The sequence below is a fragment of the Lycium ferocissimum genome, chromosome 4 (genome assembly GCF_029784015.1).
Source record: "Lycium ferocissimum isolate CSIRO_LF1 chromosome 4, AGI_CSIRO_Lferr_CH_V1, whole genome shotgun sequence".
Lineage (NCBI taxonomy): Eukaryota > Viridiplantae > Streptophyta > Magnoliopsida > Solanales > Solanaceae > Lycium > Lycium ferocissimum.
Genome location: NC_081345.1, coordinates 18,639,044 through 18,664,417, shown reverse-complemented (window position 1 = coordinate 18,664,417; position 25,374 = coordinate 18,639,044). Strand labels below are relative to the sequence as shown.

At 36.5% G+C, this 25,374-nt stretch overlaps 4 protein-coding genes across 6 annotated transcripts; 2 read left to right on the top strand and 2 right to left on the bottom strand.

The window, feature by feature from the left end:
* Nucleotides 1-556: 556 nt before the first annotated feature.
* Nucleotides 557-5,244, top strand: LOC132051696 (uncharacterized). The gene is made up of 4 exons (XM_059442873.1): nt 557-977; nt 3,795-4,113; nt 4,685-4,743; nt 4,907-5,244. Exons 1-4 carry the CDS (start codon nt 695-697, stop codon nt 4,936-4,938), a joined length of 693 nt encoding a protein of 230 aa, XP_059298856.1. The 5' UTR covers nt 557-694; the 3' UTR covers nt 4,939-5,244.
* A 2,473-nt stretch (nt 5,245-7,717) lies between these two features.
* Nucleotides 7,718-11,733, bottom strand: LOC132051695 (uncharacterized). Its single transcript, XM_059442872.1, has 5 exons — nt 11,285-11,733; nt 10,732-10,784; nt 10,082-10,243; nt 8,628-8,729; nt 7,718-8,010 (listed from the first exon to the last, which is right to left on the bottom strand). Exons 1-5 carry the CDS (start codon nt 11,469-11,471, stop codon nt 7,876-7,878), a joined length of 639 nt encoding a protein of 212 aa, XP_059298855.1. The 5' UTR covers nt 11,472-11,733; the 3' UTR covers nt 7,718-7,875.
* A 1,563-nt stretch (nt 11,734-13,296) lies between these two features.
* Nucleotides 13,297-20,324, top strand: LOC132051693 (ABC transporter C family member 10-like). Of its 2 annotated transcripts, XM_059442868.1 has the most exons (12): nt 13,297-13,636; nt 14,206-16,258; nt 16,382-16,702; nt 16,773-16,859; nt 16,957-17,544; nt 17,630-17,794; nt 18,073-18,367; nt 18,496-18,710; nt 18,790-19,095; nt 19,206-19,269; nt 19,337-19,576; nt 19,678-20,324. In XM_059442868.1, the coding sequence occupies exons 2-12, from the start codon at nt 14,228-14,230 to the stop codon at nt 19,788-19,790; spliced, it is 4,425 nt and encodes a 1,474-aa protein (XP_059298851.1). In that variant the 5' UTR covers nt 13,297-13,636; nt 14,206-14,227; the 3' UTR covers nt 19,791-20,324. The 2 variants fall into 2 exon arrangements, with proteins under 2 accessions (XP_059298851.1, XP_059298852.1); XM_059442869.1 differs by lacking the exon at nt 13,297-13,636 and having other exon boundaries at nt 13,665-16,258.
* Nucleotides 20,325-20,613: 289 nt separating this feature from the next.
* LOC132051694 (G-type lectin S-receptor-like serine/threonine-protein kinase At5g24080) lies at nt 20,614-25,167 on the bottom strand. 2 transcript variants are annotated; one of them, XM_059442870.1, is made up of 5 exons: nt 24,548-25,167; nt 22,309-23,681; nt 22,051-22,231; nt 21,488-21,941; nt 20,614-21,149 (listed from the first exon to the last, which is right to left on the bottom strand). In XM_059442870.1, exons 1-5 carry the CDS (start codon nt 24,799-24,801, stop codon nt 20,811-20,813), a joined length of 2,601 nt encoding a protein of 866 aa, XP_059298853.1. In that variant the 5' UTR covers nt 24,802-25,167; the 3' UTR covers nt 20,614-20,810. The 2 variants fall into 2 exon arrangements, with proteins under 2 accessions (XP_059298853.1, XP_059298854.1); XM_059442871.1 differs by having other exon boundaries at nt 22,309-23,724; nt 24,548-24,814.
* Between the last annotated feature and the right edge of the window lie 207 nt (nt 25,168-25,374).

Here is a 25,374-nt window from a genome sequence, read left to right as displayed (position 1 = left end):
AAAAACAGCAGTAACAACATAAAAAGCCACACGTAAAACTTCAAAGATTCAACAAAGAGAAAACCAAAACGCATATCAAAATCAGCTAAAATATATTACGACATTCATAATACGATATTCAAAAATCAAAATATATACATGGGAACGAAACTAAAGTTGAAAAAATCGTAGAGACACTATAACAAAACACTATAATTTTAAATAAAAAAGGATCAATTAAATATAAAAAATGACGAAGACAAAGATATCAATTCAACAAACAACAATTTAACATAAAAACAAATATTGAAACGAGCAAAGATCCAAATTCGTACCTAAGTTTTAGAACAGATGAGATAGACACAAAAAAGAGGAGGAAAGAAGCAAAAAAAAGAAAAGAAAAGAGCAAATGACGAAATAAAGAGTTTTAATGGGGTAAGGGTAATTTCATCAAAAAACTTTCATTAAACAAGTAAAAGCAAAGGACAAAAATTAAAGAAGACATAAATGAGGGGCAAAATATAAAGACCAGCCCAAAAGAAGGGCACTCCGTGCAAAAAAATGACAAATTATGAGGAATATATGTTTTTTTTTTCGGTCAACTGATAAGGAATATTTAAGTGGGGAAATTGGGTCCTACGCTTAGAATCCAGGTGATTGTAACAGTCAGACACGCCACGTTTCCTTCCCCCAACCACCCTCTTCTTCCCCGGCGATGGCATGGTTTCAATCAAATCGGAGAGGCCCGTTACCCGCCCAAGCCCAAGCCCAAGCCCGACCGGTCCTTAACGATGACAAACAGATCGCGAACGACAACGAAGATGCTGAAAGCCCGAAGCTAAGGCCCACAGATAGCAACGACGTAACGGAAGATCAAAATAGAGATCCTTTTATGGGAGTAAAAGTCCGTAGAAAAGCTTCTTTTCATAGAGATTACATTGGTGATTACCTTGACGTGCCTTCTCGACCTTATCTTATGAAGATTCTAGAAAAACAAGGTAACTAATTATGTGTTGCAAGCCACATTCTAAAATTCTCATAATTCTTTTGATACGATCGTTATCCCTTGCAGGCACCTTGATTGATCTTTATACAATTTAGTTGGTCATTTGGTTTGATTAAATAATCTTAACGTTTGAAATTTAAGTTTTACTTTTGATTTGACGCGTTATGGTTAAAACTGAAAATGCAGACGCTTAATAGTACTTAACAGAGTTGCCTCAGGTCTAACTTTGAGTCCAAATAAAATTAGTGGCTTTGTAAAGTTCACATTTCTGGTTGGATGATATTTAAGCTTCTGACCCAAAAAAAAAAAAAAATAATAATAGTAACAGCAGTGCAACAATGACACGTTTTTCTGCAGATATGTAACATTAGCTCATACTAGTATCTAGTATTGGTTATTACTTCCTTGTTTCATTTTATACGGCATCGTTTGACTTAGCACTGAAGAGTACTCTTAGAACCTGTTAACTGAAACATATCATTTCATTATATGGCTATAAGAGCATGATATTAGGTGAAAGGGCACCCCGGTGCACAAAGCATCTAGTGTTAGCAAGGTCCGGGGAAGAGCATGATATTAGGTGTAAAATAAAAAGTTTATAGTTAAACAAATCTTCAAATATAAGGTGTGCTTTTTTGGAACAAGTAACATATATAGTAGAACAGAAGAAAAGCTTATTCTTAACCTTGTGATTGAAAAGGTACCACAATAACTATAATTGCTATATGAGTCTGTTATAATGGTATTTCCATCTATGTTATTTAAATGTCACAATGGTATTTCTGAATGTCATTATAAGGCATAGCTTTGTTTCTTAAAGCAATGAAGTGATGCGAAGTGAGGGGCTATTGCTTCATAGGTGAAGACAGGCGGTTGAGAGAAATGTGTGCTTCAAACAATGACCCTCAAGATGATCAGAACGAAAAGCAATCTGTTTTTGGACCAATGTTGGTGTTATTGTATATTGAATGGTGAAATCAGTTCTTTTAATTGCAAATTCATTATTACAGATATATATATATATAGTACTTCTTAATTTTCTCTAATTGTGCGCTTTACTTCAAAGAAGCGTGCACTTCATTTTTCTCTTTTCATTCCAAGCTCCAAGGACCTTGTCGCTTCTTTGCGCTTTTCGCTTTTAAAGCGCTGAATATTTCTAAAGCAAATGTACTAGACAAATTGTTAAGTTTGTAGCATAAGATAATGTAAAAATTAACAAAAGTAAATAACGAATTTCATGCTTGAAAAGTATCATAAGCCGAAAGGGTTTATAAATAATATTTGAACAGAATAATAGGGAAGAAGAATAGGTGGGAAGTAAAAGGGAAAAATATTTGTTAAAAAAAGAAGGCTCGACATGATAACATGTAAAGGTTTTTCGGTTATTATGGGAATAAGTTTTGTTTGATTTTGGTTTGATTTGAAAACACATTTCCTATTTTATTTTTTTTACTTTGTTTTCTTTTATTCTGTTAAATCACTTTACTTTTAAGTTAAACAGCCTCTCTGCCTCCCAAGGTAGAGGTAAGGTCTGCGTACACTCTACCCTCCGCAGATCCCACTTTGTGGGATTGTTGTTGTTGTTGGACAGCTTTTCAAAAGCTTTTATGGGCACAACATAGTCTGAGGTTGAGAAATGAAAGTTGTAGGAGCTCTAAGTAGCATTTTGTTGGGTAAATCTGTAATTGGATCATCCCTCTAGTGATATTCAGTTGTACGTTGCGATTTTTCTCTTTTCCCGTCTTTTGCTAAAGTCTAAGCAATGAAATGTTAGTATTTGTTTGCATCATGCGTTGGATTGAACCTGTGTTACTTTAGTGGGAGCAGCCTTTTCTTTAAATGGAACTTTAAGAACTTTGGAGCTCACTTTATTCACGTCAAAATGGAAATCTTTGTTTGTAGGTTGCAGTTCAACCAAATAGTCCTTGTTTTACTTGGTATTGTAGTTACGTTGAGGATATTCTTTGTTCTTATCCAAAAAAAAAAAAAAAAAAAAAAAAAAAAGAAAAGAAAAAGAAAGCTGGGGATATTCTTTGCTTCACCCAGTGTTTTCTGATCATTTTGCTTTCTCGTTGAGCATTAAAAACCTATTTTTCAGCAATAAGTTATTACTTGTTATGTGCTTCGGAATTGGTTTCTCATTCTCCTGATTTATGAGTCTTCAACTGTGTTTCTTGTCCTCATTTTCCATGCTTGCTTTTCTTGAATGTCCATATTAGAGTTATCTCTTACTGTTGAATGTCATCTCAAGTTGTTTGCATGATCTAAAAAAGTACTTAGGGAAACTTAAAGTTTAAACGGACTTCCTAGTAGTTCTTACAACCTTTAGTGCCCTTAACATCACAACCATTTGCGTCTTGAGTTAGAGCTTTATTTGCTTTAGGAAGGTTGTCAACGATAGCCTTGATGGAAGTTGTAGTTAGAGAATAATTTTCAGAAGCAATGACTTCATAATATATCTACTATAAGCGGGAGATGTACGATGCAGAACTAAAGTAGTGCTCAAACTTTTCAGCAAGAACCATCTTACAATTCTTCATCCTAGACAAAAGAAACTGAACACTATCCTTCAATGCTCTTTTTGCAGCAAGTGATGCATGGCTTCATAGTATTTGTTTGGTATGTCTTGATTGCTATGCAATTACTATAGCAGTTAGTTTCAGCTGCAAGGCAGACTGTAATAATAGCTGATAGTAGTACTTTCCTTTTAGCACCTTCACTTGGTGGGACTGATTGCTTACGGATGTTTTATGATTCAGCACTCGAAACTAATATCTAAATCTATGCTGATCTGTATATTCTTTTGCAGGTGACAAGAAAGTTCTCTTTGCAGACAAAGTTTTGAAGTTCACAAGTACAGGGAAGATGAAGCGTCGCATTCTTCTTATAACTGATTTTGCAGTTTACATCGTAGACCCAGACATTGATGCACTTAAAAGGCGGATTTCCCTGGCAGCCGTTGAAAAGCTCTGTTTGAGTGAACTAAGTGATAATTTCTTAGCAATTATTATCCCAACTGAATATGATCTACTGATTACCAGTACTCGGAAGACGGAAATTGTAAATGTCTTAGTAGACGCTACCAGGAGTCAATCAGATTACGAACTTGAGGTGCTACTCTCTAATAGGTAAGTGCGGTGCCATTTTTGTTCAGCTGAAAACGGATGCATCTGCAGATATTATTGAAGTAGCTTAGTGTGTATTGTTGAAGAATGTGTATGAGACTATGATCAAGGGGCCAAAGATTTAAGTCAGAAAGTTTTTGGCTTGATTTCACGACATGCACATATACTAGTGAATATTATGTCTTGCTTTCATACTAAGGGTTTCAATTATTGTTGTAGATAAACAATGCTGATAAGATCCTTTGTGTCGTTTATGTTACAACAAAAGCAAATTAATCTCCATGGCTAGCTAGAATAATTATGAGTTTTTGATGGACAAGCCCTATGCTAACTGTGCACGACCAGAAGATCTTAATCTTGGACACATGTATGTAGATGATAAGATGGTTGAAATTGCTTCTATCACAAACAGAGAAAGAAAGAGTTTATTTTTATTCCTATGATGCACTATGTGCATCTTTTGCTACCCTCTACCTCGCACAGTTCGCCTGTTTTCTTCTTCTGAGAAGATTTTATTCTTCGAAAAAATGTCTTATGTTATTGTTCACACATTTATGCCACCTTCATCTTGCAGATTTGAGTACAATGCTACTTCTGAACTTGTAAAAGAAATTGACTTTGAGGAAACTGAAGGTCAGTGTTAGTTTAAGCTTATGACATTCTCTCTGTCTTCTTCCTGATCCTTAACTTTTACTGTAGTCAGTACTAGGTTTTATTTTGATCATTATTTCTTCAGCCCTCATCTAAGTGGTTTTTCGTGATTCTAAAGTTTTTTACGAGATCGTTTAAATTCCAGGGGGTGTGAGAACAAGAATTGTGCGAAAGTGAGTTGCACCTTTAGTGTAGCGGTCTGACAACATGAAACTGCTAGCATGCCTGCAGCATCCGCCTTGCCATTCCCAAGGAGGAATCAGCTTGTCCATGTGTAAAGGTTATTATCTTTCTATTGAGAATTGGACCGATTAAATTGATTTTTTGATCATGTTCAGCTGGTTTTGTTTGCTCTTGTTTACGCCGGCCTATTCATTTACCTAGCTCGTTGTTTTCATGTAAATTTTCAAACTCTTTTTCTTTAATTTTTTTTTTTTTTTTTTTTGTTTAATTGCAATTTTTTTAACATTGCCATTTTCCCGATATTGTTAGTATGAGACTCTTGGTGGCATATATTAGAAAAGAATTCGGATTCACAAGCTTACAAAAATTTCTGCCCTTGTGTTTTTTCAATGTTTTGAAAATTTGTTTTCAAAATTGACTTCTACTTCTAATCTATCTATTAGCTTATACGTAAACGATTAATGTCTCTTCTCCAGCATTCAAGCTGCAGAGGTCATTGACACCTATTGTGACGTAGCTACTATCAAAAGTTTCACATTGGGAACTTCTGCAATCCACTTCTCATGAATTACAGGACACACCCCACCTCGCTAAGTAGACAACCTTATCAATACCTGTAGCTTTATAGGTGAGTTTCCAGTGAGAAGTTTAAGCAAAAGCAGTGGATACTTGGGACACTTCCGTTATATCCCTGCAACTTCTGGGGCTCGATATCCTGTAACCCGCATGACTGGTGGAACAATAGGACTTACCAATGTCAAGATCAGTGACACAACCAACCCTTTGTAGATATAAAAGTTTGAGGAATTTATGTTTTCATGGACAAGTTTTCCCCAGATAGTCCATGGACGTGGGAAATGTCTCTGGCTGAAACTGTGGCAACACTTAGCCGGTTTCGCATTTACCAGTCCATCGGAATCTGGTCTTTTATCCTCCTGCCTGAAATTTATTAATGCTTAAGAACAGACTCATAACACCAAAATATTTCTAGACTGGATCAATTCAGCGAACACTGAAAAAGATGTATCTTAAGTTGCTATCCAAGGGTCAAAGATAATGCACTGAAACTGGGTTACCAATAGCCAAAGCCAAAGCCGAGTGTCCGTGGCATTTTTCTAACATCTTCTAACCATAGAAACCAATTGCAATGTGAACCTCATTTCTATTTTAGTACAATCAAAACCATAGTTGCACTTGAATTAAAATGGCGTAGAAGTGGAAATTTAAAATGGTAACTTTGAGCCCCCGACTGTTCCACTATGCAATGACGGAAAAAACTGAGTAGTAAATCAGGGAGTGTATTTCTTTTGGTGCTATTCTCCCGCTTAATAATGCAATTGTAAGTGACATTACTGCTAAAATCAGCCATCACGCTTATGGAAATACCGAAAATTAAAAAAGCTGCATTATTGATCTGTCAGGTAATTAAAAATCTTTATAAGTAGGGTCAATCAATATTAACTTACCGTAGGGTGGATGGAATCCAATACTGATAGTATCAGTTAATTAAAGAATAGAAAAGGCTTCATCAAATTAGCAACGCTTAGCACAAGTAGCCATCCCTAATAAAAGAAAATAATTTAACTTGTAATATATATATATATATATATATATATATATTTTGCCAGGTGCTCATTGGCCCTCATCGTCACATGACTTCAGAGAATAGATTCCTTCAATTTCGTCCGTTTATTGTATCCTTACATTCATCTTTACTTTATATTCATTCTTTATGTTAATTCGTACTTTCTTTGTGTCAATCCCTTCTTTTGTCTTGTCCACTTGTTTCATGTTTCTAGGTTGTGCTAAGCTGCTGAGTCAAAACTCATTTCCAAATCATCATCTTATAGATATGGTAGCAAAGTTAGCACAAACATTGTTCCTAAATATATTGCACCTGAGAATTCGCAAGCATAGTTCAACCACGGGATTGATTGATTTATCCCACTATCTTTTCTCCCTTAGTTGATGGGGAAATTGAGATCAGGAATATTGCCAGCGAGATTTGTTAGCAAATCAAAGCACTTAAATGAGTTATAGTCCAAAATTAAGTAAGATATATTCTCACTAAAAAAATCAGCATTTGACAAATTCAAAACTAATAGACTATCCAAGCAGAAAAATCAGCTTTGTGATAAAGTACTAAAATGAAGATAGAGGGATGTCAGAACGGTGATTCCATTGGAACTTAAACAAAAAAAATCTGAAGAGCAGATACGAATTGAGCCTTGGAATCCAATTCCAAGGCAATATAATAGCTAATATTCTGTAGTTATACTGGAGTCCTGATACTGCACACAGATCTTAGTTCATCCCAATTTAGAGACTCAAGGGGTATAATATTATGTCAAATACCAAGGAAATTAAGAAGCAATGTTTGTCTTCCATTATTCCACCCCGTACTAGCCAGAATAAAGTTCGCAAAATAGAAGTACCAAGACCATTTATCCTTTGATTTCATCAGCCTGCAATGATTTTTGAATTACCAGATTTTCTCCTTGTACCTGTTTGCGCACGTAGAAGAACAATGAGGCCCAACCATAAGTAACCATCTCCAAGGTTTTACCAGTTCCAACCTCGTTATATTACAATGGAAATGAACATTTGATTCTTTCTCGATCATGCAAGACATCATTTCCTTTTTTTTTTTTTTCCTGATGGGGAAGGAAGGGTACTCGAAGATAACGTGTTCGATAAAGCAAAGCAATGTAAGTTAACAAGAATGGCGGAGGCAAAGATGATGCAGGGGAAGCCATAATCAGACTACAGCAACTTTTTAACTAACTGTTTTAAACACCAAACTGAGTATATCCAAACTTAATTTACTACAAACCAGGATATCAGAAGATGGTCTCTAACTGCACAAGTTTGAAAAAATCATTATCTAAACATTATAACACATTTACAATAGCATCACGTCTCCGGGTATTATTAAGATGGGTTGTTTAGTAAATGTGGGATTGCCTTGCTCGTATCATTGTCATTCATTAGCAAGGCATCTGCAGCACTATTTGATGAGAATCCCATTTCTTTCAAGCGAGTATACCCATCAGCAAATTCCTTGACCTGAAAAAAGTTGATGAACATCATCTTTCCTCATTCTAAAATGGCAATACTGTTTGAAAAAATTTCAAAGATGAATTTTTCCATTTACTAGACAGAGGCTATCTCTTAGTGCAATAACACAAATAATTAGTAACACTGTTTGTTACTCCTTCCATCCCAAATAAATTACATGATATGCTTTTCGAGTATCAAAGTTAAATATCTATTACCATTTACAATAAGCTTCAATAAAATAATTTCTAGATTTTCAGACTGCAAAAGGCTACTACTTGACAAATTGTTCTTCTTATATAGTTTCAAATACTTGTATGTTCAATACGTTAAGACCATTGATAAACAAATACTAGGTCATTTCCATCTGGTGCACAGTATGATAAATAGAAATTATCATTAATAATGTGGGAGTGATTTCTCTAGATCATCTAGATGACCAAGCTCATAGGCCCTCTTAATTGCAGTCCAAAAAGCATAGCTAAAAAATAATTGATTGCTACAACCCAAACTGCCGCTTGTCCCCTAGAGCACAAGGAGCTAGAAATTATAAATAGCGCATGCAATGACTGAAATAACATGCAGATAATTAAAATACAGGAATCATGTAATGCGACAAAGAATACCTTGGCTGGATTGTCTCCATAATTTGCAACTGCAAGAGGCACAGCCTCTCTGTTGAGACCCAATGCAATGTATTTGTTCATAACAGGATCCCCAGAGGATGCCTATATTCAAATTAAATAAAACATTAAGCCAATCTATGCCAGATCAGCGTCTTGTACAGGCAGAGAAACTGAAATCACATCAGTTTTTTATGGCAAAACACTCTGTAATCTGATACCTAGAAGGGAAGTATCAGCAAAAGCAAATTTCAAAGCACAGTTACAAAAAAAAAAAAAAAAAAAAAAAGCACATGATGTACCCTTAACAACAGGCTATTGGCCACACAAATATATCAATCATATATCCTAACATATTCCAAGTATGTCAAAGGATGGACACATTTTGAGGCACCTTTTTTTTTTTTTTTTTTTCCAAAAGCAATATTAGGATTTGAAAACTTCTGAAGGAGGAATGAGAATGAACATTTTTCCCATGCACGGGTCATAGAAAGGAAGACATGAAACTTGAAATAAGACATCCATTATCATAACACCAAATCAACTTAGCTAAGCATGATAGACTACGTTGTTAAAGAACAATCTCTTGGGCACTGTCCAAGTTCAGGATCAACTGCATGTCATACAGGTTATACATAGGAAAGTATAAACTGAAGTTAACACTAGCACAGTCATTTGTCGCAAGTAAACTGAGGTAACAAAATAGAGAAAAGTTTTTTTTTCCGCAGATAAGTAAAGCAGAATGAAAATAGTTAAAGATATACTCAGAAATAGATCTATGTATGATCTTGACACCAAACACAACAGTTAGCTTCATCCATGTCCTTCATGTATTCTTTCTTGGGAATGCTTTGTTGGCATTGCTTAGAATATCTAAGAGTTCAACTGAACAGGGACTGAAATTGAGCCACTGTTGTCATCTAAGATGGTTGAACCGAACTGACTAGCAAACAGCTGAACCTCCAATTATCATTTTCAATTTAGATAAGGAATCAGCAGAGCAAACAGTAGCTAAAATTAACTTCTTATTACCCGAAAAACAAAAAAGAGTTGCACCTTAAAAGTTGATTGTTTTCCGAACATGTACCTCTATAGAGAGGAGTGTAAAACTGCCCTTTAGGGGATAAATGATGTTAAATAGATGTATTACCTCTGCTCGAGCTACTTTAACAGTAAGATGTTACCACCTCCATCTATTTGCTACAGACAAAGTACAAACAGCTCGACTTCTTCTCCAATTTTTTCTCACTTAATGATGAGTTCTTCGTACAATCATTAAGATGGAAACAAAGAGACCATACACCAGTGGAATATTCAATTTACACATCTGTCTTCACGACCCAACTACTAAACTCTTTCTGACGAGCAGCAAATTACAGGTTTTAACGTAGATTCACATGAAAACACACCTGTTTAAACTAAAATAAAGATTAACACAATCATAAAATGGAACTGACCATAGAAGCTTGGTGTGACCCTCTGGATGGAAGATTTTCCAGACCTAAACTGCTCCAGTTTTGGCTTTCCTTTTGTGCTTCAGCTAAAATCTTCTTCTCAAGGTCAAAATCAAAGTGAAATGTGCTTCGAGGAATGTCTCCTACTTGTGGGGACAACGGAGGCTATAAGAACCAAAAATACAGAAAACTATGTCAGGTCCAAATATGTTTTTCAAATTTGGTGGCAACTGTCAATCATTTAATGAACCAACTATATCGCGATCACGAACAAGTTTGGATAGAAATACCTCTGCACACGTGGCGCATGTATCAAATCAATATGTGTATTACATGTGTCTTCTACATAATGGTTTATCACTTAAATATAGTTAATTAATATGCAATCTTATCGCAGCCTATCCCTTATAACTATGGTGAATTAACATAGTTATAGTGCAAGCACTGATCCTGAGAAGCTTTCCCATAGGGTAATGACTAACCAAAAAACTTTGAAGGTAAATAAAACATTAGGACCATAAACTTCTTTGACTACAAAAATTAAGAACTCAAAGATCAAGCACGCCCTTAATCACATTAACGCAAAATGAAATAGTCAAAAGGTGAATCTGAGAGGCGGTTTAGTGAATACAACACAACCACAGGTTTCATACCGGAGGCCTAATCCGATATTCTGGTTTCATAGCAACTCTGATGCCGATTCCCGCTGCAAAAGTAGATTTCAACAGTTCAATAATCACATCCCCAAGTATGATAAGTATGATTAGCCATCGAAACAGATAAAAGTACCATTGGCTCAAGAACACATATTTCATTTACATAGAGATAATGATCAAAAACACACTTGAAATATCACTTTTTCGCGACTTTCACACCTCAACTATCAACCGTTCCTTGTCCTACCTGAATTATCACCATCTATGTATTAAAACACATCTAGTTGAGTAGATTGCGATAATTCAGATAGGAAAAGGAAACAACTGAATAGTTGGCCCAAGTGTGTTTTTAATACATAGATTGTGATAGTTCAAAGTAGGAAAAAGGAACAGCTGAATAGTTGGCCTATGAGTGTTTTAATACATAGATTGTGATAGTTCAGGTAGGAAAAAGAAACAATTGAATATGAAACTTGCGGAAAAGTGATAATTCAAGTATATTTTTGACCATTACTTATACCGAGGGAACTATGAAAGAGAGAAGACATACTAGTGGAGGATGTGGGGTAAAAAGAGGGATTACGGTTGCCGCCTGAGTGTTGACCGACCCGAGGATACAGGCTGGAGGGTTGTCCGTAAATCGGATGGGGAGCATTGGTTGCCGGCCGGCCGTACATGGGGGATTGCTTACTGTAAGGGGGTTCTTTTCTGTTCCTGAAATCATATGATGATCCCATTCTAAAGACCCAAACAACAAATTTGGGAAACTGAGACTCTGAGGGGGGAGAGAGAAGGAAATTTCAGAGCAGTTTCTTTGAGTTGAGTTGCAAAGGGTCCTTACACAACACGCATGCAATGTTAGCAATTGACTTTATTCATACACGTACAAAAAAATTGCCTTCATAATTTGATCGGATTTAACGACTTCTTTACTGGGAGTATTCCTTCGCGAGCAAGTTATAGTACTGATTTTGAAGATTCTTGCAAAATATGATTTTAAATTGCCTTCAGAGTCTAATCATCTTTGGACTATCGTGATTGACACGTACTAATGTGATTGGTTTTAAACCTTTTTGTCACCTCTGCACTCTTTTTCAATTTTTATTTTATTTTATTTGAGATTTATGGAGTTAAAGTTGAAGATGAAGGTACGTGTGATTTTATCTTTTATAATCCTTAAGTACAACTACAAAAGTGAAAAGTGAGATGAAAAACATGTTATGTACTTAAGTATAACTATAAAAGTGAAAAGTGAGATGAAAAATAAGTTATAAGTGTTTTCCAAATTGAAATACAGTTTCAAGTTAGAATTTTCATGACCAAATATTGATTTTTAAATAAAATGAAAAGTCATTCCGAAAAAAAGTTACAAATATTTTTTATGGCCAAGTCCTAAATATCTTCAAAATCACAATTTATCGACTTGGCTACCTAAGCAAAATGCTTCCCATTTTTTGAAAAAGTCTTATGAAAGCTAAGCATATTTTGATTGAGAGTGCACTAGATAATTTGAAAAGCAGTTCATTCCCAAGGTTGAGAGCGCATGAGATACATGAACTCTCTCTTTATAACAAAACAAAGGCCTACTTGACTCAGCGGTTAGAGTATCGCTTTCATACGGCGAGAGACATTGGTTCAAATTCAATGGTAGGATCATGGCATATAATTCTATTTCTACAAAGAGTACGAGGACAGGTGTTGATAAAGTGAATCACTTGGCTCGCTCTTTTCAAAGTGGTTATCGCCTAAACCATAACCAAAAGCGACGGTTTAGCATGTTCGTTAACATGCAACAAAAGTGCTTTTTCAAACGAGGCGCTGCAAGCGAGCAAAGAAGCACTTCTTGTAACCAAAACAAAAACCCCACAGATCAGCAAGGGCTTGTTCTGGACCACGCCGCATCATTGAGACTGCCACCTTCCTATTTGAGTAAGGAATGAATATCGGACCCTACTGACGTTCAACTGATGACCGGGCCTAGTGGTGCTTGCGGCTTTTCTTATTTCGGCTTGGATTGATAATCTCCCTTGTGGTTCATAATATTTCGCTTACTTATCTTTTTTTTTTTTTTTTTGTTTCTTTTTCTTTTGAACAAGTCTTTTAACATATTTTTCATTAATATAAAATGTTAAAATAATATGTTAATGATAAAATAATTAAGACCAAAAAAGTTAAAATATGAGAGGTGACGTAATATTGTAAACCACAAAGAATGTTAGTGTTCCGAAGATAAATATTCAAACCTGAGGAGTTCTCAAATTATCCCAAAAATGTACGAAAAGATTAATGTTGTGCAAGTTAGGAGATAAGATATGTTTTAGTGTATCTCTATATACTTATAAATTTTAATTTTATTTATATATATATATATATATATATATATATATATATATATATATATATATATATATATATATATATTTTAGAAGGTGTACCTTTTAACTCTAAATCCAAGATCCGTATAATATATTTTAGAAGGTGTACCTTTTAACTCTAAATCCAAGATCCATATTTGGTGGTGGTCAATGAGGTGATCACAACAAAACACATAAGATTCTATGAAATGGAATGGGAAAATACAAAGACACAAGATGACGACGACAGAAAAGAGAATATTCGTCCGAGACATGAGCAATAACACTATGCTACTTCTACGCTAACCTCTAATTAACCAAATATCACCTCCACAATAGTAACTACCCCCATACACAGGAACGCACAAACAAATCTTAACTGTGATATTGTACTATTTGCACATTACATTTACACTTTTGTCGATCATCAATAAATAATTACGTTGTTTATACAATATACAATGACCAAGAACAATATTCGCACTGGATTTTGCTCTTAAGGATAAGATTTTTTTTTGTTTGTCTGACGATGTTTTTGTCTCTCTCTGGTTAGTCCTTTTCTTTTTTTGTCTTGTCTTCTCCGATTTATTCACGCTGTAACTATGGCCTTGCATGTACTTTTTTTTAATTTCCTCGAAGTTGTAATTGGCTAGTTTTCATTCATTTCTTTTTCGTCTAATGATCCAAAATGTTGTGGTTTTCTGTAATTTATGTTGTTTCTTGATTGCATGTTGGATCTCGCATTTGAGTTTCTATTAATCTATACCGAGTATCTTATAATGGCCACGGTTTAGGGACGTCCTAATTAAAACACGGATTTAACCTGTATACACTAATAGTGAAAATTAAATTACACCATGGGTGCATGATATAACCAATTGTAGCATGCAGCTTTATTTTTCAGGTAATTAATCCACACTTGTAGGCATCAGTACCTGTTATCTCTATTGTGACTTTATTGTTACGCTGTCAGCATATAAAAGTTGTACTCATCAAACACTCCCCATTCCTTGGAATCTTTCTTGTTTTCAGTTTCTTTCTCATACTCAACTTAAGATTATCAGGAGTGAATTTCCTTTTCACTCGGAATTCATACAAATTAAAGAAAAAATTGCAGGGAGAAAGAATTGGACAAGGAAATGAAGGACCTCTGGACTGTGTTTTGTGGGGCACCTGGTTGCTCGGACTATAATGGAAAGCTTTGCCTTGCTGATTTTGGGTCAATGGCAGATCCTTCGTCCTGTATCAATCATGTCTTGATCATTTGTTTTGATGTTATACTTCTTCTCATCTTCTTATTTACTCTATTTTCTAAGGCATCCTTAAGAGCTACCAATATTCCTGCTCGCTTTCATGGGTTTTCACGTTTGCAGTTGATTTCTGCTATTTTTAATGGCCTCCTAGGATTGGTATATTTGGGATTTGGCATTTGGATTTTACAAGATAAGGTGATGAAAACCCACAGTTTATTACCTCTACACTGGTGGTTGTTAATCTTGTTTCATGGAACGACATGGTTATTAATAAGTTGTACCACAAGTCTTCGAGGAAAATATTTCTCAAAAACCCCTTTGAGGCTTTTGTCAATTCTTGCTTTTATCTTTGCTGGGGTTTCTTGCGGTTTATCTCTTTTTGCTGCCATTCTTGTCAAAAGGGCATCGTTGAAGATAGCTTTAGATATGCTGTCTTCCCTAGAAGCATGTTTATTGTTGTTATGCACATATAAAGGGCTAAAGCAGGAAGATGTCATTGGAAATGACCTTTATGCTCCCTTAAATGGAATCGATAAAAGTAATTCTGCTAGCTCGATCACTCCATTTGCTAAGGCTGGAATCTTGAGCAAAATGTCATTTTGGTGGTTGAATCCGCTGATGAAGAACGGGAAGAAGAAAACCCTTGGGGATGAGGACATACCTGGATTGCGTGAGGCAGATCGTGCAGAATCATGTTACTTAATATTTGAGGAGCTATGGAACAAACAGAAACAAGTTGATCCCTCTTCCCTGGCATCAGTTTTGAGGACAATTCTCATATGTCACCGGAAAGAGATTGTTGTTTCAGGATTCTTTGCACTGCTGAAAGTAGTCACTCTTTCAGCAGGTCCTTTGCTTCTTAATGCATTTATTAAGGTTGCTGAAGGAAATGCAAGTTTCAGAAATGAGGGACTTTTCTTGGCCATTCTGCTTTTCACTTCAAAGAGCTTGGAGTCCTTGTCGCAAAGACAGTGGTATTTCAGAAGCAGACTTATTGGTCTAAAAGTGAGGTCTTTACTTACAGCAGCTATTTACAGGAAGCAAATTAGATTATCTAATGCCGCCAAGCTGATACATTCCAGTGGTGAGATTATGAACTATGTTACTGTGGATGCTTATCGGATTGGAGAGTTTCCTTTTTGGCTGCATCAAACCTGGACAACAACTGTCCAGCTCAGCCTCGTACTTATACTTCTCTTCCGCACTGTTGGTCTTGCAACTGTTGCATCCTTGGTAGTCATTATACTAACTGTGCTGTGCAATACTCCCCTTGCAAAGTTACAGCATAAGTTCCAAACCAATTTGATGGTTGCACAAGATGATAGGCTAAAAGCTATTTCGGAGGCTCTTGTTAGTATGAAGGTTCTAAGATTATATGCATGGGAATCCCATTTCAAAAATGTTATCCAGATTTTGAGGCAAGTAGAAGAAAAGTGGTTATCAGCTGTTCAGTTGCGTAGATCATATAATAGCTTCCTTTTCTGGTCATCTCCGGTTTTGGTCTCTGCTGCTACATTTGGAACTTGTTATTTCCTTGGCATTCCCCTAAACGCAAGCAACGTTTTTACCTTTGTAGCAACTTTACGCCTGGTTCAGGAACCTGTTAGAACAATTCCGGATGTTATTGGTGTTGTAATTCAAGCAAAGGTTTCCTTTGAGAGGATTGTCAAATTCCTTGAGGCATCTGAGCTGGAAATGGCAAATTTGAGACGAGACCACATCAGAAGCACAGATCATGCTGTACTTATCAAATCAGCTAATCTCTCATGGGAAGAGAATCCATCGCGACCAACCCTCAGAAACATCAATTTGGAGGTTAAACCTGGTGAGAAGGTTGCTATATGTGGGGAAGTTGGCTCAGGAAAGTCAACTCTTCTGTCAACAATTCTGGGAGAGGTTCCAAGTATACAAGGAACAGTAAGTTCTTTCCTAGTGGGTTAGGTAATAAGAACCAGGAGCATAATGATAATATGGTTCATCAAAATTTGATAAAAGTTTCAGTATCTATGATTGATCCTTAAAATTATGTGTTTTCTGCAGGTTCAAGTATACGGAACAACTGCCTACGTCTCTCAATCAGCGTGGATTCAGACAGGGACAATACGAGAGAATATTTTGTTCGGTTCTCCATTGGATAGCCAGAGATACCAGCAAACCTTGGAGAAGTGTTCACTGTTAAAAGATCTTGAGTTACTGCCTTATGGTGATCTCACGGAAATAGGAGAAAGAGGAGTCAATCTTAGTGGTGGACAAAAGCAGAGAATTCAACTTGCTCGTGCACTTTATCATGATGCTGATATATATCTCTTGGATGATCCCTTCAGTGCTGTAGATGCCCATACCTCGACAAGCCTATTCAACGTGAGCATCTCTTTAGTAATGTGATTCTCATCATTTCTTGCCATTTCCAAGCTCAATTGATCCTATGCAGGAATACATTATGGGAGCTCTTTCTGGGAAGACTATCTTACTTGTGACCCATCAAGTTGATTTTCTTCCTGCATTCGATATGGTTCTGGTTAGTTTTCTCCATGGAGTTGTGTTTTCAATAGGAAACCGAATCTTTTGATATTATCATACGACATTGTTGCATATATATCTACTTTGATTTGCAGTTAATGTCAGATGGAGAAATTTTGCGCTCAGCTTCATATGATCAGTTATTGGCCTCGAGTAAAGAATTTCAAGACTTGGTTAATGCAGATAAAGAGACTGCTGGTTCAGAAAGGGTTGCAGAGGCTTTTTCTTCACCAAGAAGTGATACTTGTTCAAGAGAAATTCTAAATAAGGATACTGGTAAACAACTCGAAACCTCTGGAGCAGATCAGTTGATCAAGCAAGAGGAGAGGGAAATTGGAGACGCTGGATTTAAGCCTTATGTTCAGTATTTAAATCAAAATAAAGGATACTTGTTCTTTGCCATGGCTATTCTCTCTCAACTTGCATTTGTGGTCGGTCAGATATTACAGAACTCCTGGATGGCTGCAAATGTTGAAAATCCTGAAGTTAGCACTTTGAAACTGATTTCAGTTTACTTGCTAATTGGAGTTATATCCACACTGTTTTTGCTCTCTAGATCGCTATTAACAGTTGTTTTGAGTTCGCAATCATCAAAATCCTTGTTCTCGCAGCTACTAAATTCTCTTTTCCGTGCTCCTATGTCATTCTATGACTCCACACCTTTGGGAAGGATACTGAGCAGGGTAAGTATCTCAAACGTGACAATTGAAAGATAAATGATATTAACCATTTTTGTTAACTTTTCCCTTCCCCTTTCCATTATTTCAGGTGTCATCAGATTTGAGTATAGTTGATCTGGACGTCCCATTCAACTTGATTTTTGCTGTTGCAGCTACCACAAACTTTTATTCTAATCTTACAGTACTAGGTGTTGTTACTTGGCAAGTTTTGTTTGTCTCCATCCCAATGGTTTATGTGGCCATTCTCTTACAGGTACTAGTTATATTTTGATTCATATGAGTATCTTCTGCTCACACACTCAACATACTTTTTTAGGTCAACATACAGGATGTCAGATACATCTTTATGTCAATATCTTAAATTTTGTTTAATCACTATGGAAACAAACTAAATAGTTTCCCCTATGTTATTGACCATACTCAGAAAATCCAGCTAAATCCATTCCCTGCCAAGGATTAGGGGGAATAAGAAAGTTTAATTCTGTGCTTCCAGCTGATGAACTGATAAATCATGAATTTTTTTTTCCACAGAGATACTACTTTGCATCAGCCAAAGAGTTGATGAGGATCAATGGAACTACCAAATCATTTGTAGCCAATCATCTTGCTGAATCCATTGCTGGGGCTGTGACTATAAGGGCATTCAAAGAGGAACAGAGATTTTTCAGGAAAACTTTTGAACTAATTGATATAAATGCCAGTCCTTTCTTCCACAATTTTGCAGCAAATGAGTGGCTGATTCAACGGCTGGAGACTATTAGTGCAACTGTTCTTGCTTCCTCCGCACTTTGCATGGTTTTACTTCCTCCTGGGACTTTCAGCTCTGGCACGTTATCGATCAACTCATAATATGCTTGGAATTGGATAGAAAAGCGCGTACTTCTGGTTTTTCTTTACCTTTGATCATTGTGTAAAACATAATTGATTTTCTAATACCTGTTAAGGTTATTGCAGGATTTATTGGGATGGCTTTATCTTATGGTCTTTCCCTAAACATAACCCTTGTTTCTTCCATTCAATATCAGTGCACTTTGGTGAACTATATCATTTCTGTGGAAAGACTTAACCAGTATATGCACATACCAAGTGAAGCTCCTGAAATTTTAAAAGAGAACCGTCCTCCAGTCAATTGGCCTTCAAGGGGTAAAGTCGAAATTCAAGATTTGCAGGTAAACTTCATCTGCACTAATTTTCAATCCTGTTGGGACAGTGTTGAACATACTAATGAGATTGCGTGCCTCAAAGCAGATAAGATATAGGAAGGATACGACACTTGTTCTTAGAGGGATCAGCTGTACAATTGAAGGAGGTCACAAAGTTGGCATTGTTGGACGGACTGGCAGTGGAAAGAGTACACTCATCAGTGCACTATTTCGACTAGTGGAGCCCGCAGGTGGAAGGCTTGTGGTTGATGGAGTAGACATTTGTAAAATTGGTCTCCATGATTTGAGGTCCCGTTTCGGGGTAATACCTCAGGATCCCACTCTCTTCAATGGAACAGTGAGATGCAACTTAGATCCCCTATGTCAGCATACTGACCAGGAGATTTGGGAGGTAATGTGCTTCTACTATTTTTTATCAAGCCCTTATTTTAGCATTCAATTGATAAATAGCATAGCTTTTTTCTGATTACTTATTATCATTTTTTATCTGCATTGGAAAAGGTTCTTGGGAAATGTCAGCTACACGAGGCAGTTAAGGAAAAAGAGAAAGGGCTTGATTCCTTGGGTAATCTTCTGAACATGTCTGGTTGTTTTATACCAGTGGGTTCTTATTGACCATGGACTCATTTCAGTTGTGGAAGATGGATTGAACTGGAGCATGGGGCAGCGACAACTGTTCTGTTTAGGGCGTGCTCTTTTGAGGAAAAGCAAGATTTTGGTGCTTGATGAAGCGACAGCATCAATTGACAATGCCACTGACATGATATTGCAGAAAACTATCAGGACAGAGTTTGCTAATTGTACTGTAATTACAGTTGCCCATAGAATACCCACAGTAATGGATTGTACAATGGTTCTGGCCATTAGTGACGGTTAGGATCTATCTGTTTACTTTTGAATACTTAGTAGCTCAGAGAATATGTTAATCCCAGAGTGTGATTCCGATGACTTACTTTTGGCTGCTATAATACAGGAAAATTAGTGGAGTATGATGCACCTATGAAGCTGATGAAGAATGAAGGTTCGCTCTTTGGGCAGCTCGTAAAGGAGTACTGGTCTCATTATCACTCAGCGAAATCACATTGAAGCAAACTACAGATCTGTAATATGTTTTGTGGCGCATCAAACTTCACATATGTTACCTAAATTGCAACCCAAATTAGCCCATCGAGGGACGCACTAAAGTTAATTTTGGTGAGTTGGTCTAGTTTTGACATGCGAATGTGATGAAGTCAATTTTGGTGAGTTGGTCTAGTTTTGGCATGCGAATGTCACATAGATCAAAACTGGGATACAGGATTAACAACTGTATGTGGACATCTTTTCTTTTTTCTTTTAGATAGCGAATGCCAGGGCAAGATTGTGTGCACCTCGACTATTCCACTGGGTAGGTGAAAGAGCTCAGATCTTTCTCTTAATGTTCATGCATAACTTGATGTAGGCTGTTGACACTGGGAAGGTTCAGTATGCAGTGAGCCAAACCAACTACAGCTTACTAGTTTAGCTCACCAATTTTATTGATCTTGTAAACATTTTTAATTAGGCATGCTAGCAAAGTCTTTTTTTCAGGGTCATAAATGTACACAATTTTCCAGTGGTATGTATGAAATTCTTTCCACCTTTCAATCTTCACTTTAGCTGTTAACACTTAAAGCACAAAAATGACCTCTAATCAAACTCAATCATTTTGCTAATCCTCCTTAATACGCTATAAAATCTTCAACAGTGAGTCAAATGTAACTTTTCTCCTAAAATTTGATTTGGAGAAGATATATAATTACTACTTACTAGCTGCTGTTGGATAGTTTGGTAGTGGATATGATCTTATAATGGTTATTTTCATATATTACGATAAAAGAAACCGAAAAAGAGATGGAATAGGATTTATACAGAGGAAATGGAGGAGATATCTGAGAAAGCAGAAGAATTGAGTGAAATTAAACAATAAAACAGTACAGTGAGTTCTTGCAATCTGTATGGTGTTGTAGCAACAGATGATAGAAGAGTGTTTTTTGGGGACTTCTCTTGGGAGAAGGGGAATGAATAATCAATGATGATACAATTGGGTCATCCTAAGAAAAAGTATGTGTTCCTTTTCACCTTCAACTATCTAGGTGACATAGTGGAGTGACTGCATGTAGCATAAGATGATGGATGAGTAGCAATAGAAAAGGAACTATACTGATTGAGCTCCCTCTTCGTTGCCTTGTATACTTGATCCAACCCTTCCTCTATTAACTGCAAAACTGTCTGTGGCATTGGTGGCATATTCATGTCAACTGATCCTTCCAACATTTTTACCACTTCCCCCATGGAAGGCCTGTTTGACACCTCATCCTGAATACACCAGAAGGCAACCATCAATGCTCTCAGTACCTCTTTTTCTTCTACTACTCCTCTAAGTCGCCTATCTACAACTTTTACAGGTGTTCCACTAGTCATCTCCTGGAAATAAAAAGAGAAAAATAGTGAAGACTACATTTACCAGAAAGGATGGAACACTATGAACCAAATTATAGGATGGGGCTAATTTCATTTTTGGCCCGTCAGTTGAAATTAATTACGGGCACTAACCAAAATATACAAAACCTATACACGGATTATATACATTATCTGTATATTTATGTATTAGTATATGGATATTTTATGTATACAATATGTATATTTATACTTAATATACAAAACCTATACATTTGCTGGCTATTATGTTTTTGAGAGGTCAAAAAATGTAATTATCCAGAGGACAATTGTGCATTTCTGTATGTCAAAATCAAGTGGCGTACCTTGTAAGCCCATCCAGGATAAAAGAAGTCGTCTGCATCACAAGTCATATCAAGATTTCTCCGACCACCAATGATTTCTAGAAGAAGCATGCCGTAGCTGTAAACATCAGCTTTTACGGTGATAGGTCGATTGCTGACCCACTCGGGTGCTAAATAACCTCTGGTTCCTCGGATCATTGTGACAACATGGGAGTGCTCTCTCCCCATTAACTTAGCTAGTCCAAAATCAGATACTTTAGGGCAGAAATTCTCATCCAGAAGTATGTTTTCTGGTTTGATGTCACAATGTATTATTCTGTTCCTACATTGCTCGTGAAAATAGGCTATCCCTTGTGCAGTGTCAACTGCTATGCGGAAACGTGACGCCCAATCTAGTAGTCTATTTCTTGTACTAATAGAATGAAATATCCACTTATCTAATGAACCATTTTTCATGTACTCATAAACTAGTAGCCTGTCAAAGAATGAAATTTTAGTGAAAATTGTGCTAATCCCTGACTGTGATGCTAAAACATCCTTCCCATTCTATAACATCACAAATTACAATGAAAAAAGTTACTTACCGTTGGGTTCCCTCAGAACAGTATCCACATAGACGAACCAAGTTCAAATGATGCATAGAGCCAATGGTTTTGACCTCCGTTATAAATTCCTTCTCCCCATGACGTGAAATTTTATCAAGTTTCTTTACTGCAATCAAGGTTCCATCTTTTAGGCTTCCCTTGTATACACTGCCAAATCCACCTGTCAAAGCAGCACTGTACTAATCATATTTCTTACCTTCTTGAAAGAAACCAGTTTACTGTGCTTGGATTTCTTACCTGTTCCAAGTAACTCAGAAAAATTGTTAGTCCAACATTGTAGGTCGCGGTAGCTGAAACTAATTGGAGCTCCCGACAAGAGCAAGGAGCCCTCAAACGCCCTATTTAGCGATCTTTTCCTATGGATATTGATATATAATAAACAACAGAGAAGCCCAATTAGAACAATCATACTCAGGACTATAGGAAGTATCAAAACCTTATCGTGCCCACTCTCCGACTCATCTGATGAATTCCCGGGTGTTCTGTTACCACTTGCTCCAGATACTGAGGCATTGGCCTCAACCTTCACAAATAAGGTTGAAACAGGATCCTCAAATCCACCAAATTCCAAGCTCCTAAGTAACCAACAATAAGCCTTTTCCTCACTAAGTCCATAAACAGAAGCAACACAATCACAGTTTGATAAGCAAGCATCACCACATTTGGTCACAGTCCCTCTGTCACTATAATTTCCTATGACAGATGATTCTGAGAAATAATAATTAGTTTTCTGAACCGTAGAAATCTTGAACTGGGATGTCAAGTTTTCATGCCGAGGTCCACATTTCCCCGTCAATAAAGAATTTCCTGAACATGAGACATCATTATTTCCCACCTTACTGGTCCCTGGCAAACATGTGCAAGAAGCATTTGTTTTGCTTCTGTCTAAATTACATATCCCATTGCCACAAATTCCAGAAATATCACATGGATTGGACACAGCTGCCCACTCTGGAACCCATTGCCTTGATCCATTCATATCATTATCCCATCGATATAGACGTAAATTTCCATTAACCTCAAGGGTTAATCGACGAAGAACAGATGACACATAGGAATTCGTCTGATTTACAGCCGATGATAGTCCTCCATAATCGTCATCATTTTTATATACATAAACTGCTCCATCTGAAGATGAGCCATAAATTATACCAAAGCTTCCTGCTTTATCCAATACTGCAATAACATCTCCAGTGACATTTGATATTTCAGGTCCTGACCAATAAGAAAAATTGCTGTAAAATTCAGGCGACGAATCATAGGACTTATTGGGCACATTATAGGTCAATGCAAGGCTTAGTGAAGTAGGCTGCTGTAACATTTTTAAAGTGTAGTAACCCCCATGAGAAGGTGATTTTGATGATGTTAATTCTAGTGAAACTGCTAAGGATTGACCAGGCAAGAGAGTATCAGATGGATGTGAAAAGCTTTGCCATGCCATACTTAGGTTGGTGCTGTAGAGAATGAAGTTGCCATTTTCAGACATGACAGCCAACTCGACGCCTGCTTCCGAGGTGTTTGATGTCCACACTGCGGTGTCTCCATCCATCAACAAGAGATTTCCTGTGGTGTCAAACTCCAAGATTGCATCTTTGCTGACTGGGGAATTTCTATTTAGAGGATTGAGACAAAATGGCCAAAAAGTTATATTACCTGCAAAAGCTTTATTAAAAACTAGAGGTGGAGGAGTATTTTCTTCTTTCTTCCTTGTCTATAAACACAACAATATTTCTAATCTACAAATCCATACTTGTGTCTACGCGCTGAGCCATTTCAAGAACAAATTAATTACATTAAAATATCAAATCTTGCCCTTTGAATAGAAAAAGAAACCGCGAAAGCTGGGATGGAGATATGGAGTTTGTGTATGTTGAAAAGTTACGGAAGAGAAGCTACAGTTTCATCATGCAACATTTCATCCTACTAACAGAGCGAATCTAGAATTTCATGTATATATCTATATTTTGTGTCGAAAATACTGGACTCAATTGAACTATTGAATATAAGTTGCATCTGCTTCTACCAGTCACTCCATTAAGTAGTGGTTTTAAGTCATATACTCTATAAAAACTATTTACTACCTTAGAACTATATAGTATAGTAAGTTAGAGTTATTTTTATGATGTTACCAGTTAAGGCTTATAGTAGTACAGATTACCTATTACAACCTTATTATAAGCAAGGGCATAGCTAGGAGGACGCAAGGAGGTTCATGCAAACCGTCTTCGTTGGTGAATTCCGCTACATATACAACATCAAGATTATTTTTTAGGTATATACAGTAGACATTGTATATCTTTGGCTTCTTTGTGTGTTTACTTTTTTATATTTTGAGCCTCCTTAGTGAAAATTCAGACGACTCCACTACTTATAAGTAACCTGACTATATAAATACTACTACTATTCTTTTGCACTTAAACGCGTAAGTAATAAGCTAAGCAAACTTGAACAATGGTTTTTATTCTTTTGCACTTACATATTAGGAGACCAAACCAATGTTCGATCTCCTGGAAGTTGCGCAAACCAAATCGCCAACTGATATTGATCATTCGAATCCACTGTTGGGGTGAAGCCAAAAGCAAAAGTTCCATTGTCAGAAAACCATGATTGGTTCTCTTTAGCTAACAATCTTGAACCCATGATAACTCGAGCAGACACTGTTGAGCCATGAAGTTCTATTACAAACAGTAACAGCAAAGCGAAAGCAGAGGAAAGTAAAATGGGAGCCATATGTGCAAATTAGTGGAAGTGGAATTCTATTTCAAGAAAATCAAATTGACAATGTAATAGTCATTGGGATCCTTAGTAAAGAAGAATGGATTGGCAGATGAAGAAAATTTTATGGAGATCATAATTCAGAACAAGTGTACAAAGATGGTTGGTGGGTGAGCTACAACGTTGAAAAATGATCAAATTATTGAAACGGTCGGTTCTGGCATTTGGCGGCACGTGTCTAATTAATTTCTTTGTTGCTTTCAAACTATACAAGGATTGAAACTAGTGAACTTGTAAAACCGGACTGCAGTTATTCTTGATTTCACACTTCACCATCAGCAACAGATAGGTAATCTGAGTAAACTTACGCTGCCAAAATAAAGAGTTTTTTTTATGGTGATGATTGGCTTTGAACTCTGCATCCAGAAGTGGTTATTTTGTGAATTATTTGATGTTCTTTTAATAGCATTAAAGATTTCTTGTTTGCTTCTCCACAAGACAAGACGCGATGTGACGAAAAGGATGTAATTAGATTTCTCCTTCTGGATAACGCGTACAACATTTGGGAGATGAAAGTTTTCGTCTCTT